Below are 16,636 nucleotides of genomic sequence, written 5' to 3'. Positions count from 1 at the left end.
ATAATCAGAGTCTTAAAGCACTAGGGCGCCATAACACCCCATACAACTGTATTTCAGATATGCTTGTATAAAAGGTACATCCTTTGTATTCTAGCACTCGTGGTCCTAATACTGTCAATGTATTGACTTATTGTCTGTAGTTTGTTCACTGTTGCAAGGGTTGTATCCGATACAATCAGATTGGATACAACCAATCTTTTGTGTGCTGTGAAAATAACTAGGAAAATCCATCCCTCTTTTGCTATCCCGAGTTTAGAGTTATTTTCGTTTTTTCAACTGTTTTGGGGCATGTGCTGTTGAACTACAACAGCAGTACTGTAGTTTATACCTATGGGCTACAACAGTGGTCAGGCAAGAGCACATGCTGTCTTTCATTATAGAGGACTGTGTTGTTCCCATCAGAAATGAATGCCCCCTGGGGGCCGTGTACACAAGCCTGGCTAGATAATCGACTGTCATGGATGTCATGTGTATGACCCACAGCATCCAGGCAAAAGCTTCTCTCCGGAGCGCAACAATGTCAACTCCCTGTTCAGTCACCTTGGATGATGTGTGGATGAAACTTAACAACTGATCGCTAATCAGAATGTACTAGGAAGAATTACTTCATGGCGTCACCAGGCTGGAATTTGAACGGGCGTGAAATCAAGTCATAACACATCTGTTCACACACACACACACACACACACACACAGTTAGCGACACACACTCACACAACATGTGCACAGCCACACATACGCTGCTCCCTCAGCTGAGGTCACAGCTGTTAGACAGCGGCCAAACCCCACTTGTGTGCGCATAGAAACAGAAACGGTAATCCCCTTTTACCCCGGGCCAGCTTGTACCAATCTCCAAGGTTTACCAATGGGGCCTGATAAATATGGTTAACCTATAAATGCAACAGACTAAGACTAGAACTAAAGATAAGACAAAAAACACTACCCAAGTTGAGGGAAATAAGTCGGAAGGAATCCTTTTACACTTCCCCAACAACTGGATGTTACACTCCACCATTGATTTAGTATATGCCAATGATATTGGCAGCAGAGAAACCATGCGAGCCATCATCATACTTTGGAACATCTAGATTTCCACACACATAAGCCTTTAAGGCCAATTCATACTTTCCGCGTGTGGGCTAGGTTCCGCTTTAGTCTGCGTGACGTAAATGTCCTCATCCGGCCATGTCTGGATAGAGTCTGCACGAACCCTGTGGACGTCCGTGTGCAGCGGAACATTTATGACCATTTTACGCACAGCGAGCACACCAACAGCGAGCTAGCTGTTTCGTTCTACAGTCCGGTCCAGTTGGTGGCATATGTACCTCTAGTTAGATTGCCAAAAAAAAAAAGTGACAACAAAGTGGATGCTTGTTTTGAAGAGAGGTACCACTACGAACTGGATTGGAGTGTGGCTCGAGAAATATTCATGCGTGCAAGGCCAGCAAAACGACCTTCATATGTAGAATGAATGAAACCGCATGTCTACAGCTGTCGGCAGAATGCCGGAAGTGCGTCCGAGGCTTAAACCGTTGTAAAATTCTGTAATTATCCACTTGCACATCAGATAATTGTAGAAAATACACCTATAATGGGTTCACAGATCACCGCAGCTGATTGTAACAATGAATCACAAAAGATGAACTCATTGTAAAAAACAGAACCCCCATTCACAAGGTAACAGCCCCTGGCTCCACACCACACTGATGTGATCTAGGCCACGCTGCTCTCAGCAGCACAGAGGAGAGCGGAGCTATGGAGCAGCTTACATCTTCTGCCAGTCTGACAAACACAGGGGAGTGATGTAAAAGAGACATGGCATCACTTCTACCGAAGGTAGCGTACTGTGTGGGACCTTGATAGTTAGAGCTGCGACGCAAAGGTTGTACAGTTCATGAACTCTCCAATTTAAATGTCTACATTGCTGTTGAGAAAAGATATGCATATTTTATAGTGCATCTACATAATTTCAACTCTGATTGTGTGTAGGCAACATTTCTTATCGGTATCAATTTAGTCATATTAAACAGTAGTATCAATTTATCATATTACAATTTGAAAATTGTAAATAAAAGTTATTGACCAACAGTCATTGTACAATTTCAAGAAAGAAAGTGTAAGTGTAAAAACAAGTGTGGAAAGCTTTTTAGGAAGGTCTGTGTAGTCCAGGAATAATTGTAACTTGAGAATTTGCAATGCAAAAGTTTTCTATTTTTTAGACTTTGAAACTTTGTGGTTCAAATAATCAAGACATAATGTATTATTTTAGATCCTCCGCTCCCTTCACGGGTTATCAGTGGCTGCTCGCATCCGTTTCAAAACATTGGTGCTTGCGTATCGTGCTGTGAACAGATCGGGTCCAGTCTACATCCAGGACATGGTCTAACCGTACACCCCAGCCCGTTCGCTCCGCACGGCTTCTACCAATCGACTTGTAGCTCCGTCACTGCGAGCTAAAGACTCAACAAAGTCACGACTGTTTTCTGTGCTGGCTCCTCAATGGTGCAACGAATTCCCCATTGACATCAGGACAGCAGAAAGTCTCTACATCTTCTGCCGGAAACTAAAAACACATCTTTTCCCTTGAAAAAAACAGATTAGCACTTCAGTGGCACTTATAGCATTATGTAGTTTGGCTTTCTTGAAGAAATGTTACTTTCTTTCTTTTTTTTGTTCTGAGTTTGTACTCATGGTTGAATGCACTTATTGTAAGTCGCTTTGGATAAAAGCGTCAGCTAAATGACATGTAATGTAATCCGAACAGCCAGATAGATGAGAATGGTGGTGACCTAAATTTGATGAGTGGCAGATGAGGTCTCTTGCTGAACTCTTTGCTCAGTGAGATTTTCTGGGTTCAAGTATGGCAGGCCTCACACACCAAGAAATCTGTCTCTCAGGAGGAGATGAATTAGATTCTGACTACATCAGTGTCAAGACCTCATGTCTCACCTTTACGGTCTTCTCTTTCACTCTCCAATACCCTCAGTCTCTTTCATACTATCGTATTTCACTTTCATTGGAGACAACTTTGAACGCAACAGGTGATACAACAAAAAGTCCACTTACGTTCAAAGTCAGAATCTTCATCGTCATCATCATCATCTCCGTTGGACTCAGTCTGCATCGGCTCCCCATCAAACATGACTCCTTTTCCCGTCTTTCCACCGGCACCATCCTGGCTTCTGGTGTCCCGCAAACGGGTGAAGTACTGTACTGCAAAATCCACCAGGTCTGACGGCCTTTGTCGCAGCACCTCCACAGTGTAGCCCTGCAGCAGTTCTGTCAACCCCACCGGTATCTCAATACTCATGGCTGTGTGTGGCACGGTGGCGGCGTTTGCTATCTATCTACAGAAGGAGGGAAAACAAGTAAGAATTTGTTTTGGTTCGGAGTCACACTTGTGTTCGAGGACTGGGCTGTGATGTGGCCGAGGATTGCTTCAGGAATGAACAGCTTACTTTGCCTTTTGTGCCTGAGCACTGTGTGCCCTGTGTGGCCTGTGAATGTAAAGTGGGTAATGACAGCTCTGCATGGCAACTGGAATGTACTGGCACAGCCAGAGCAACTGCAGGAAAAAAAAAACCCATCAAGTTTGACAACTTAACAGATATTACACTACTACTACTGGTAGTGTAATGACGTACATGAAGCGTTACTGTGACATTATCACTGGGCGGTCACTGTATCTAGGGTTGAGCCCAGGAACACACAGTCCCCACAGCTGCACCGGACAGATATGAGGCGAGCATTTGCCACAAGGGGGGACAGATAACCAGCGGCATTCGCTGGGTTTCAGGAACACCACCCTAATCATGAAACTGAGGCGTAAACTGTGGGTTGGTGGCCGGCAGGAACCAGCGAGCAAAGCTGCTAATTCGCTAATATTGATGACAACCAGTTTACTGCGCTGTTCCGTCCGCAGATGGACCGAACTAGACTTACCTAGCCAACTTAACCAACAAGTAATGACTGCAGCCAACGTGGAGGGAGCTGCTGTTCAAGCGCAGTCTCATTCACAACCCCATCAAGCATTAGCTCTCTTGCTAGCTAGTGTGCCACCTTCAAGGGAGCCGTAACCGTTAGCTGTCGTTGTGGCGCACTGACCGCGGGGAGCTAAGCCACAGATAAGAGGCTGGTCGGATAACCGCTGCCATGCAAACGCAGCAAGTTGCACCGAACCGGTAAGCCGGTTTCGGTAAGCTAACTTAACGTTACCCACTGTGTCACTTACGTGTGATTCGGTCTCCCCGGCTAAACTAGCCAGTCCCCTCCTCCTTCTTGGTGTCTGCCTTGTTTCCCCTTGTTTCGTCTCTTCTTTTTAGCCAGTCTCTTTGCCAGTGTAGCGACCGTATCCCTCCACGGAAGACACTCGTCCAACGGCGGCAACAAAAAAAAAATACGACGGCGTAGCCCGGCTCACGTCTCAGAGGGCTATTTTAGCTCGGCGGCCAGCTGCAGAGCGACGCTGGCTGAGTTGAGTGGAGAAACGCGCCTGACTTCGCCGCCGCAGCCTCTTACGACGTCCACGCACTCTGGGAGGGTGGGACTTGGTGTGGCAGCAGGGAGAGCGGGCTAGCTGACGGGCTAACCGGCTGAGTTAGCCAACTACTCGTTAGCAACCGCCCGTTTTCCTTTTTGGCGACCGCCTTAAAGACACCACTCACTTGGAGTAACAAGTCAGCTGCTGCAGACAGGTGACAAATCCTCAGCTCAGCGGTTACTGCGTAGCGCCACGCCGCCGTTAAGCACAACCCCGAAATACCGTGCGAAAACAAGTTTCTGACGTTATTCCAGCGGTTTATTACAACAGTAGAAGCCTGAAAAGAAAAATTAACTAAACGCACGTTTCCTCCGTCCCGGTGAGGCGCTCCGCAGCTCTTCACGCACGATTGAACCGCTGCCTCGAGCAAGCGTGAGGAGGCGTGGTTAGAGTGGGCCGAAAGCGTTTGACATTGATTGGCAGGGAGTACGGCCAATGGGAATAGACGTCTAGAATACCCAAGCCAATTGAATAGAATCGTCTAACTATAGGCGGGATTAAGGGCAGAACCATATTTCTACACTTAGAATTGGACCACACCCACAAAAATGGCTTGACAATTTACTAGAGACCTATAAATATTAGATAATAAAAAAAATATAAAAAATCCTAGCCAACATTTCTGGATCTGTAAATGCTGTGAAAAGATGTGTTTTACTTTTGTATGTATTTTCCACAAAAACAGTCCTATATAACTGACATCTAAAAGGAAAATGCTCAACTTTGTTGCACTTTAACCTGAGGAACCCATCAATTCAACACAAATGTTGCTTAATAAGTTTATTTAACTTAATAATAGAAATGTATAGGTCAGACACCTTTACACAGTCTGCAACATAATGCCTTTATTGAAAGGTCTAAATCCTCTCTAGTGTAAACTGTCTCAAAACATCACAGATTCTCTTCTGTCCCAGTTTCCTTCCTTGCCCCCAACCCCCTCTAATTCCCTTGTTTAATCTGCCATCCATCTATCATCCTTTTCCTCCATCCAGACCTCCAAGGCTCTTCGTAGGTCTGTTAGTATTTGCTTGTCTTCTGAATGTGTATATCAAATCTTCATGTAACCCCCTAAATTGCATTTCATTTGAATAAATCAATCAATCCAGGTTTTCATTTTATTGTTGTATACATCGCTTAAGTGCATTACTATTGATGATTTGTGTTTCCCCTTCCATCTTCTGCTCTTACTTATTAATGTGGTCTACGGTCAGTTTTGCCCTGCAGACAGTCGAAGTGGATCAGGGTCGTTAATGGTGGCTCTACAGGTACCTATTCTGAGAGGTTTCCTAAGCACCACCACCTTCCATTTTCATTCCTTAGCTGTCACAGAGGTAAAGCCGTTGCCATGGCCACAGCAAGCCCGGATTTAATTCCTCGAACCAGTTTCTGATTGGCTTAGGTCTTTGTTTTCAACAAACACAGAGGAGACGCAGATCTCCAGGCTCCCTCTGCTGGGAGAATACACTTTGGCAATAACACATTCTTAAAAGATGTGTTCACAGAGTTTGCAACCAGTTCCAAATTATGCTTTTTTTTGCAGATCAAACTCGTCAAAATATTTCACATCATCAATATAAATGTCCCAGTCCCACAGGAAGAGGATGGAGGTTGTATTACACTGCTGAAATAAATTAGCTTGTGAACCTTGCTGTTTCCCCCTAATTACCGGCATATGTGAATAAGACTCATGCCATATCCCCCATTGGGGCATTTTTCCGTTGAATAATTTCCCACTATACCCACAGGAACATGAACAAGTGGCAGAACAACCTCACTTTCATCTGAAAGTGACAGATGAATATTCACACGTACAGTCGAGACTCTGGCCTTGGTTTTCCTAGAAGTTCCCTCCTATGGGAGTTGCTATGTGGTTCTAGCTAACTCCAAAAATGTCTCAAGGAGAGCCTCCAGCCTAGATGTTCAGAGAGAGAGGGGGAGAGAGAGAAAATGGGGCAGAGAAAAAATGCAAGGGAGACTGAGATAGAGTGAAAAGGATAGCATGTCTGCGTATGGATGTTTGTATATCCCGTCCTCTCCAAACATCACCACGGACTGCTGACGTACAGCCAGTTTTCTCTGAGGTTGTTTTCAAGTGTTGTCATGAGAATGTTCGAGGGGGAGGATGAGAGAAGAGAGATTCACCAAGAGGGATGATGAGTGGGCTACTGTACCATATGTTTGCTGCGATGTGGGTCTCCTGGCTCGTGAACCTATAGGGTTAGGACTACTGTCCAATTCCTGGAAATAATAACCAACGTTTTTGACAGTTTTAACTGAGAATCCGCGATGGAGGAATACACCATAAAAGATGCAGTAGAGGATGAGTTTGATATAAAGTGTGCTTTCAAAATTAGGTCCAATGCTGTAAGATTTTATTACACCAGGACCTAAGGTCAGGGCAAATTAATTCCCTGAGATTAATAAGTCAGCGTCGCAAAACCAAATAAAACATGAATTAGAAATCATTGTATTTAAAATCTTCAGCTAAAATCCTTGGTTCATTCATGCCTTGGCTGCATGTGCACTGATCTGGAAACACAGCTCAAACTCTACATTCATAAGACTGCTGCTGTTGTCAATGAGTTGTGTGATGCAATACCACCACCTAATGGCTGATGTGTGGTTTTAATAACAACCAAGTTGACTGCTGGCACTATTGAACCACATGAGTAATGTTGTCTTGCATCATTCTTTGCACATGAAACAGCCCGGAAACCAGTTTGTCAGATATACTGACCTGAGTCACATTCAGCTTCACTCTGCATGCATACATTACAGCTCCGGAAAGGAACGTTTCAAACTGTATGTTACTTGCAGTGCGGTGAATCCTTGACTAGGTCTGCATTTAATGATCGGCCCCTCAAAGTATGCCAGTAATAATAATTTCCTCGATGATTACTTGAGATATGTTTCTTGAAATTAGGGTGAAAACACATTAACAACACAAAATGAAACACAATGCTATTTCCTTCTTATAAAGTGATGCAAACGTTGTCCAAATATGATTTAATAATAAACTGAACTAGGAAGAAAAATAAAAACATTTGCCGTCACACTGAAGCCATTATGAAGAGAAGCTGTCAACGTATTCCAGTCAGGCTGCAGTTAAATAACATGTATTCTGTAAGAGAGCATGGACATCATTGACATTTATTTTGTATTGATTTTTTGATTGCATTTTATATACAAAATGTTGTCACACTTGAATTAAGGATTCTGACAATATTTAATGCATAGATTTGAGTTAAATTAAAGGTTGTACTGGCCTTAGAGATGTAGAACACAACAGTTGAGTTTCTTAGTTTAGTTTATTTGACAATGTATTCAATTGTAGTTATAGGTGTTGTGATGCTTCAACATAATGTCAAGTGGTGATGTGCTGCCTCGTGATGTTGATGTTCATGCTTTCTGTCAATGGATTAATCATGATCAGGTTTGATTTACGTTGTTTCCCATAATATAATGAAAACATTTTCTCATCACTTTTTATTCTGTATGTTTTTAAGGGATGATGAACATTGCTTATCCTGACAACAATTCGCTCTTTATTGTCCTAATTCTTTTAAATTGTATCTTGGTTTTTTCGCTACAGCCCCCTCACAGGCAATTCAAATATAGATCTTTACCAATAACTATGGCCAGAAGTATTTGTTCATAAATATTATGACACCCAACACAACTGCAGAGTACCAGTAATAACAAACTGTGTTAAAGTTTGTCTCCAGTTCTGCCAAAGATACAGGCGCCAACTGTGACTTCTTTAGTGCTTTTAGTACAGCACAATCTGTCTGTTATTATCATCTAATTGCCTGTACGTTATTTTTTTCAGTTGGAAACCAATGGGGAAAAAATGGACGAGTTCAAAAGGTTACACACAGATTGGACAGAAATTCTGACAGACACACAAAATAAATAAATAGAAAGAGAGACAGGAGGAAGATAAGCAGACAGACACAATTACTGAAACAGAAACCCACAGTAGCAGAGACACTCATCTGCTCTGTGCAGTTCATCAATATGAAAGCACACACCTATAAACTCACACTCATGCACAAGCGGATACACAATCGTCAGCGTAATAAGGCACAAACAAACACCAGACCACAATCCAAAAACAGACGTACAATATGTGGTCCCATAAAAATCTTTTAATTGTGTGGAATGCTGAAACATGCTGCTGTTGGAAGAAAACCTGATACCGGCAATTTAGTCCTCAAACACTCTTTGACCAAATTGTCTTTGATCTAAGATGTAACACACATTGTTATGAATGCAGAGCGCTACATTAAGTTTCTCACTCGTGTACATTTTATTTGAATTTTTAAAAAAATGAAGAGGAGATACCTCAGGATTAAAGAGAAAGATAAGTTCCTGAAAAGCAAATTTGGGAAAGAAGTTCACGGTTTTCCCAAACCTGTAGCCATTACACCCTGTTGTTAAGCTCTTGTTACAAAACATTTAGAAATCAGATGGTTTCAACATTCATAGTTGTGTGACAAACAGCACAAAGACTTCAACGCCGACTTCGACACACAGTAGTAAAATACTCTCTATGCAAAATCATATCAGAAACATTGTCATACATTATTTTGGATTGCTGTACATACATACAACCTTGAACCAGTTTCCATCTCTAAAGTGTTATGGAGCTTCATGTAACTGAGCATTAACAGTAAAAATGACAGAATATGACTGGTTTATGGTATAAAAAGTGCCTTGTGATGATGCGTAATCAATATATAGTAGCCTATACATAAAATTAATTCCTATAAATACTCTAGACCAGATAAATAAAGAATTTGTAGAATACATCTGGGGCTTGATTTGTGTTCTTCCATCTAGTGTTGTTAGCAATACTATTATATTGTACAGTGTGTTACAGTTATGTTCAGTAATCAAGCAGTCTGACCTTTGTTGATCAAATCAGCAAGACTTGATTGAAGGTTTTGTTCCAAAATGCAATATCGATCATTTTAAAATGGCATCTGCATTCCCAATAAAAGGTTTTTAAAGACTATTGTGTAACTTAAGTTCCCAGGGGAGGGAATTATGACAACTTAGATCATCTGTATATGTTGACACATTTACAGCATTTTGGAGAAGACCTCTTCAATTCTTGCTGTCCACTAGAGAACTAACGCGAGACTTCATTCATGCAAACTCTGCACGGAATCTTTAATCTCATACAATTAGAGAAAGACTGGCCTTTGCCCCTCAGTCCTCCATTATATATATATATAACAGCTCTTTTCTTAGAAACAGTCATAAAGTCGAGATAAAAAACACACAAAACCTGCAGGCCAACTGAATTTCGCTTCGTCAGAAAAGCTGCAGCCAAATTATATTCCCCCTTACTTAACATAGATCTCCTGTCCTAAATAAAAACGATATTAACAGTCGATTGGATTATTACATATTAACAGAGCAATGCATCTGCACATGGCTTTCTCGCAGTATGCATACAATTCAAGCTTGTACAAGTCCACACGCCGGTAGAACAGAGTATTGGCATGGACTGGGGAGGCTGACAGTGCAAGCCTTTGCACAATGTGAGGGTGGTGATGACACACCTTTAAGGGATGAATAGGAATACATTGAAAAGTGGAAAAAGTGGGGGATTCCTCTCTAATTTCCGTCATTGTGCTCACACCCTTTGAGAAAAAAAGAAACATTTTGGCCATTATTCTTTGCAAAAATGCAAATAGTGTATTTTCAGTACAAACAGCAGGCAAGCCTGATTTGAATTCAGTGTGTGTGTGCAGCTCTTGTTATTCAATGCAAGCTGATGACTGTAATTGTTTGCTCTCTTATCTCCATGCTCACACAAAAGGGGATCCTCGGAGCAGGCAAATGGACAACCAGCTCTGAAAGCACGGCGACGTCTACTTCACACCCTGCACCATTAACAAATACACATTTTTTTTCAGTGCTGCCATGGTTACTGACAGCTTCTCTCTCCTCTCACTCCATCTCTCGCCATCCCCATAGCTAACGATAGCAGTGATATGCACTTGTGTAGTCTGATAGGTAGAGTTTTTCAAATGTACAGGACGCGTCTGCATCCATTGTGCAGCCGGGGTGCTATTTATTACCAGTGTGAATACAACGGGACCGTGCAGCCTTTGCGTGTGCTGTGCCGGCTGCAGCTCAATCAGGAGCACATTGTGTTTGAAGTGATGTGATACGAGGTTGAGGGTAGGGGTCTGACTCCCACTGAGACCGGCAAAGACATTACATCTATGTCTGCACCCGAGGTAATGTAACCTGATATTTAGTCTGATGCACTTACATTCTGAAATCCCCCTTGTTGGAATATGTTTGCTTTTCCTTCTAATATATTTCTTATTCGATGCATTTTACCCAATCTGTCAAACACAATATGAATCTGCCATGTGCTCAGTTTTCGTGCAGATCTCAATTGCTTAATCTCTCGTTTTCCAATGCAATGCGAGTTTCAACACCAACATCAGTTTGCAAATATCAGAGACATCCGTCCGAAACCGCTGGTCCTATTCAAGTTGTGATATTCAGCTGTCCTTGGGTGAAGGTAGGGTTCACCCTGGACCGCTCCCTACACTCTCTTTGGACGGAGGGAGGAAGCCGGAGAACCCGGAGAAAACCCCACGCAGACACGGGCCGACACATGCAAACTCCACACAGAAGGGCGTTCCAGCTTGGGTTCTGTGAGGTGACAGTGCTACCCTACCCTACGGCACTGTGCAGCCCTTATTAAAGACAATACAATAACACAAATTAAATAGCAGAGCACATCAGAGCTGGAAAGTGTCAACATGGCATGCAGACTCAGAAACGTAATTATTTTTTTCATTCCTGAAGTCATTTAGCGAGTTTGATGCCGCATTAAGGCCAGCAGGGTCAGGGGAAGGTTAAGTAATGTGTTCCCTGTTGAACGATTGACCACTAGGGACAGTGTGGGTGGCTGACCAGCGCAACCGACATGTTTGAAGAAGCCGTAGAACAAGGGACTCTGTTATGGACAGAACAAAGAGCGCTGGTCACCACAGCAACTTAAAAAAAAAAAACTGGGTGCCACAGAGTGAGATAGGAAGTGAGAAAGGGAGAGACAGAGTGAGACAATCGTAAAAAGAAAAAGAAAAAGACAGAGCAGGCTTGAAGCCAAAAATGCATCTCATTCTATCTGACTTGTAGAGATCACCGTGGTTACTACACATGTAAAATGGAAGAACGAAAGATTCTACCGTACCAACGGCCTGCTGCCGTGGTAACATGTGAGTAATGGTCGCCGTGGATACCACGCCATGTCCCTCCTACACTCTCTCTCTCTCTCTCTCCCCATGAGTCCCTTTGAACTCTGTGTGATACAGAAAAGAAACCTCCTGAAAAGCCAGTGTGACACAGTCGAGTCTCTTTCCAAGAACTGCCCACCAGATGCTTTTTTCAATCGGACACGCATGACGTCTGAAGTCAACAAACACGGATACTTGTTGTGTGTCTGAACAGAGTGTTTGATGTTGGGGGTGGACAAACATGTGCACCGTTAAAACGTATGACTTTCTCGTGCTTGATGAATAGGTGGAAAGATCTTTGCAAGCGTAGCAATGCCTGCTGATTACAGTTTACCTGACAATATAAAATGGCGAGCTCAGTGTCTGTCTATCTTATAATTAACGGCTACCGAAATGATAGACTACTGTGACATTATTGCTTTGGTCTCGTAAGAAAAACTATTGAAGCCAGGGCTGACTTGAAGTACTTTAAGTACTGCAACTTGTTGAGAAGTGACAGGTTTATACTTAAATATTAGCTTGACCACTGCTTTAGCCACTCACACTGTAGCTGGGATTTAAAGGAAACCTACAACACACTATTCCTGTTGCGAGCTATCAGGCATAAAGTCTTTAATTATTTTGATTATCAAATCAATGTGTTGTGTTCAACATTGGGGTATACAAGCTGCTTCAAAGCCTTTTCGTTCACAAATACTAAAATCAGTCTATAAAGTACCCATCGTATGTATGGATTTTTATTGTAAAGAGAGTAAATGACCTCAAAGCTGCTAAATCATTTAAATTGGATAAGTATGTGAAAACATACATGTATGGAGACTAGATTCTAGATTGCTCTGGTGCAATTTTCAATAGGGTTTTTGAATCCAGAACCTTAATTGTTAGCCATCTCGCCAGAGACAGAACTATCTCCACTAAAGAAAGGTCTATCTACTACAGTCTAAGCATCCGGGGGTCCGACCAAATTCTCAGTCATGTCACTTTCTGTCCCTCGTCGTCTGGTATCTATTCTAAAGAACATCCTATCCCCACCCCAAACAATTATGACTACTGCATTGTTCTGAAAATGCATACATCCATGTTACTTAAAGGTGATTTTGTTAAAAGTGTCTATCAAATGACAGATGCTGTTGAACAGAAGAGATCTCGTCTTTTGTCCACCGTCACAGAGCAATGGGTCCCCTTTGTTTTCCAGCTGGCTCCTTGTCTGCAGTCTGAGCTTAATGAAGTTAAAGCTGCAGAGAATGAACCTAAAAGTGAAATCAACTGTGACCTTAAAGGTCAAAGGTCACAGAGAGGAGGGGGGCTTTTGAATGTTGCACTCTCCCTCTAATTCCAATTTGCAGAGAGAGAGAGAGATAGAGAGAGCGATAAAGAGAGAGAGAGAGAGCAGCTTTCCCTTGTTCATCTACATCCTCGTCATGTCCGTACACTATTAAGGCTCACTGTAAGAACTGAGTCAGAGGATTTGTTACATACAAGTTACTCAATGAGTGTCAAAAAATGCTAACAAAACCATCTCACTCAAATCTGTATTGTAACCACTGATGTTGTGTGTAACTCATGCACTGCAGACACTGTGAAGACAGTTGAGCGAAGTGAGGGCCGAGCTCTTGAGCCCTAACACCCTGCAGCTCCAGAGGTGCTGACCTCCTGCTGATGCTGACCTCTGACCCGTCTCATCACGGTGGATGAGCAAAGAGGAAATGTGCTTGTGCAGATTACTAATGTACTACATCAGGTTTGTCATTACTTCCTAAGAAGATCTCTCTTGTGTGCATGAATGTGGAGGGAACTTCATTATTGCACTTTGAACCCCAGCACACTGTGGCTTAAACTGTAATTAACTTGAGCTGCACCCCGGTGAGGTCCAGTGGAGATGATCACAACGTTGCCAAATAAGCACGCTGTCTGAAATACATAGAGACACATCCCTGATCAAATGCTTTGCAGGGAAACTGACCTCCAATAAGAAGTGGTTTCTGACCCCATCATCCAATTTAAATCAGAGTAACTTAGTTTGAGGTTGGTATATTTAGTTTTGTTCAGTTTGTGGCCAGAGGATGAAGTCAGTACGCTTTCTATACAGAGAAAATAAACTAAATGTGCCCAAACGTATTGACCAGAGAGTGTCGTAGTAGTATCGTTTTGCCTGACTGGAAAGTGATCCGGCCTCTTGGGACGGGTTGTCAGTTCCCTTGGAGCGCTGACCGGTGTGTCAAAGTCACGAGTCTAGGAGCCTTGCGTCTCGGGCGATGTCGCCGCGGGGAGGCGGTCTGCGATCCAGCTGGTCACATCCTTCAGCACGGACTCGGCAACCTCTGGGAGGTCGTGGTGCAGGGCGTGGTAGCCTCCCTCGAAGACCTGAACAGGAGTCAGAGGGATGTTCAAAACTGGTTTATTATTTTCAGTCAGGTGTCAAAGTGATCACGCACCTTCAGAGAAATACGATGAAGGTAAATAAACCAATTATTTTCTGTGATAAACCGACTTCCTTTTAATACGTAAATTGTTTATTTGATAAGAAACGTGATGAAGCCGTCCCTGTACCTCATGAACATCCACAAAGATAAGTGAGCAGGACCTCTCTTCTCTCTTCTCTCTTTTTTCACCTCTCAGTTATATTTTTGGCCCGATGTGTGAATGTGAAAAATGTGTCAACTTCCTTCTTCACAAATGCAAATACTTCTGCAAACAAGGAAGAGTCTATATATAGAGGGCAACACGCTTCTAGTGTGTCTGTCAGTGAGCAACCCACTCCTCACCTTCAACTTCTTGTCTGCCCCAGGAGTCTTCTCGTACATCATCTTGGAGCCTCTGATGTCGCAGAGCTTGTCATCGTCGCCGTGCAGGAGCAGGAAGGGCCAGCTGATGGTCGGGATCTCCCTCTCGATACGCGCCGTCGCCCCCATCAGCTGCATGGCGAACGACACTCGCACGCCACCGTGGTTGTTCAGCTCATCAGTGTCATACGCCTCCACCTGGCAGGACCGAGAGACAAGAACGCGTCCTATTGAGCATCTATGTTTAACACGCACTAGAAACCTTGTGGTTTAATCCAAATATGGAAGAAAGTCAGGAGAATAAGTGCCTCCGTGGGAGAAAACTGGGCCATGAAAGTTAGAAGGTTTCTGGAAAAACCCTGAATGTTGGCAAATTGGAGTCAGGATTATAAATAAATGGATGGGGGGCTTTTATGGAAAGGAAAATAAGAGTCAGAGGAAGAAAGAGACGACGCACCCTGTTTTTCTTCCATCAAACATGAATACTTCCACAAGGTCCACACACACACACACACACACCCTCACACACACACACACACACACACACACACACAGACACACACACACTTCTATTCATCGTATATATGTAAACACAGCTGATGGCCCACTCTAACAGAAGCAGCTTCTCACAGGCGCTGCTGATTTGAATAATGAATGACTGTAAGCTGAGAAGTGACAAAGTCAGTGACACTCAGAAACACCGACGGCAAGGGGAAAGATTTCCTTCTACACTGAGAAACATGATATCACAAAAAGTAATCTTTAAACTGTTTTGGTGGACACTTTATCTAACTGTGGAAGTGTATATGTATATACATGATGGATACTAATGGGCACCAGTCGTAGGAAGTGGGGAATGAACAAAGATATATATATATATATATGTATTCAATCTATCTATAACTCATTCTGATGAGTGAAAACAACAGTAAGATATATCTCGACTCGCCATACACCCTAACTGACATTGTAGATATCTGTAGTTCTGTTTGGACTACTCTAATAATAGCTGCATATAATAAGCCGACATAAGCATTTGAACAGTGTTAGCCAAAGCAATGGCGGTTGCTGTTGTGGATATGTGTTTGTGTCTCCTCTGTCGTTGATTCAAAATACACACAAAACCAAATATAGTACACACAAGCAATGTTATCTCCTTGTCCTGGAGGTGACACAGGACATGCACCTGTTTTTATAATTACAAATAACAATGCAACACACACACAGACACAGACACAGACACACACACACACACAGCGAGATAAGAATTCAAATGATGTATTGTAGTTGATTACAAATAACAATGCAACACACACACACAAACATATATTTTCCCCCCTTGAGACTGGGTTAAACTATTTTCCGCGACGCCCTTCCCTGATATTTCAATTACAGATAACAAAGCAGCTCTCCCACCCAAGACGCACCCCAACATGTGGGTCTCACCTGCTTCTGGTCCCGTGAGATCCATTTGGATTCCATGGTGCCAAGAGTGATGCTCGGCACCATGTGGTTAAGGACCTTCGCCAGAAAAACCTGCAAAACGGCGAAAAACCAAACAGACAGTTTATTGTTCACACATCAAACACCTCCCTGATGGATGTTTCTATCTCTCTCTCTATTATTGTTTTTCTCGCCATCTGACTAGTGCTACTAGATACTATTCATACAGTGAGTCAGAGATTCAGAAAGAGACAACTGATGCGGCTCAAGTGGCACTTCCACTGATTCTCGCCTTTGAAATAATAAATAGTAAAATACATAATACAATAAAGTATTATCGTCATCTCCCTGGGTAAACTGAGTACTTGACTGCACGAAAGAGCGACTCAATTATGAAGGAAAGCGCAGAGGAACCGAGAGAGCAAATTGAAGAGTGGACGAGTGACCGTGCGGTACCTTGAACGGCGTTGCCGAGTCTGGGTTCATCTGGACCATCGGAGCTATCAGAACCACTCCGGCAAAGTCACCGGGCCTCTCACAGGCCGTCAGGATGGAGATCGCACCACCCTGAGTAGGGAAAAGGACAGAATGCATATTTTGGTA

The 16,636-nt window shown here is 43.0% G+C and overlaps 2 protein-coding genes across 5 annotated transcripts in view; both read right to left on the bottom strand.

Annotated features, from left to right (window-relative positions):
• The window catches only part of prkar2aa (protein kinase, cAMP-dependent, regulatory, type II, alpha A), a 39,302-nt gene extending 34,370 nt beyond the window's left edge, over positions 1-4,932 (bottom strand). Inside the window, exons 1-2 of one of the 3 annotated variants that reach the window (XM_034536248.1) lie at positions 4,231-4,932; positions 3,066-3,346 (exon numbers count right to left, since the gene is read on the bottom strand). In XM_034536248.1, the coding sequence (XP_034392139.1) occupies positions 3,066-3,309 (244 nt within the window). In that variant the 5' untranslated portion in view covers positions 3,310-3,346; positions 4,231-4,932. Of the gene's footprint in view, positions 1-3,065; positions 3,347-3,457; positions 3,583-4,230 lie in introns of those variants that run through there. The other 2 variants (XM_034536249.1, XM_034536250.1) reach the window with 2 other exon arrangements.
• A 5,655-nt stretch (positions 4,933-10,587) lies between these two features.
• mgll (monoglyceride lipase) overlaps positions 10,588-16,636 on the bottom strand; it is a 29,778-nt gene continuing 23,729 nt past the window's right edge. For both annotated transcript variants that reach the window (XM_034537689.1, XM_034537688.1), the window contains 4 exons: positions 16,490-16,600; positions 16,037-16,126; positions 14,573-14,788; positions 10,588-14,171 (listed from right to left, as the gene is read on the bottom strand). In XM_034537689.1, the coding sequence (XP_034393580.1) occupies positions 14,040-14,171; positions 14,573-14,788; positions 16,037-16,126; positions 16,490-16,600 (549 nt within the window). In that variant the 3' untranslated portion in view covers positions 10,588-14,039. The remainder of the gene's footprint in view (positions 14,172-14,572; positions 14,789-16,036; positions 16,127-16,489; positions 16,601-16,636) is intronic.

The sequence above is a fragment of the Cyclopterus lumpus genome, chromosome 7 (assembly GCF_009769545.1).
Source record: "Cyclopterus lumpus isolate fCycLum1 chromosome 7, fCycLum1.pri, whole genome shotgun sequence".
NCBI classification, from domain to species: Eukaryota; Metazoa; Chordata; class Actinopteri; order Perciformes; family Cyclopteridae; genus Cyclopterus; species Cyclopterus lumpus.
The sequence above is the reverse complement of the archived record's forward strand: the minus strand, read 5'-3'. Positions and strand labels throughout refer to the sequence as shown.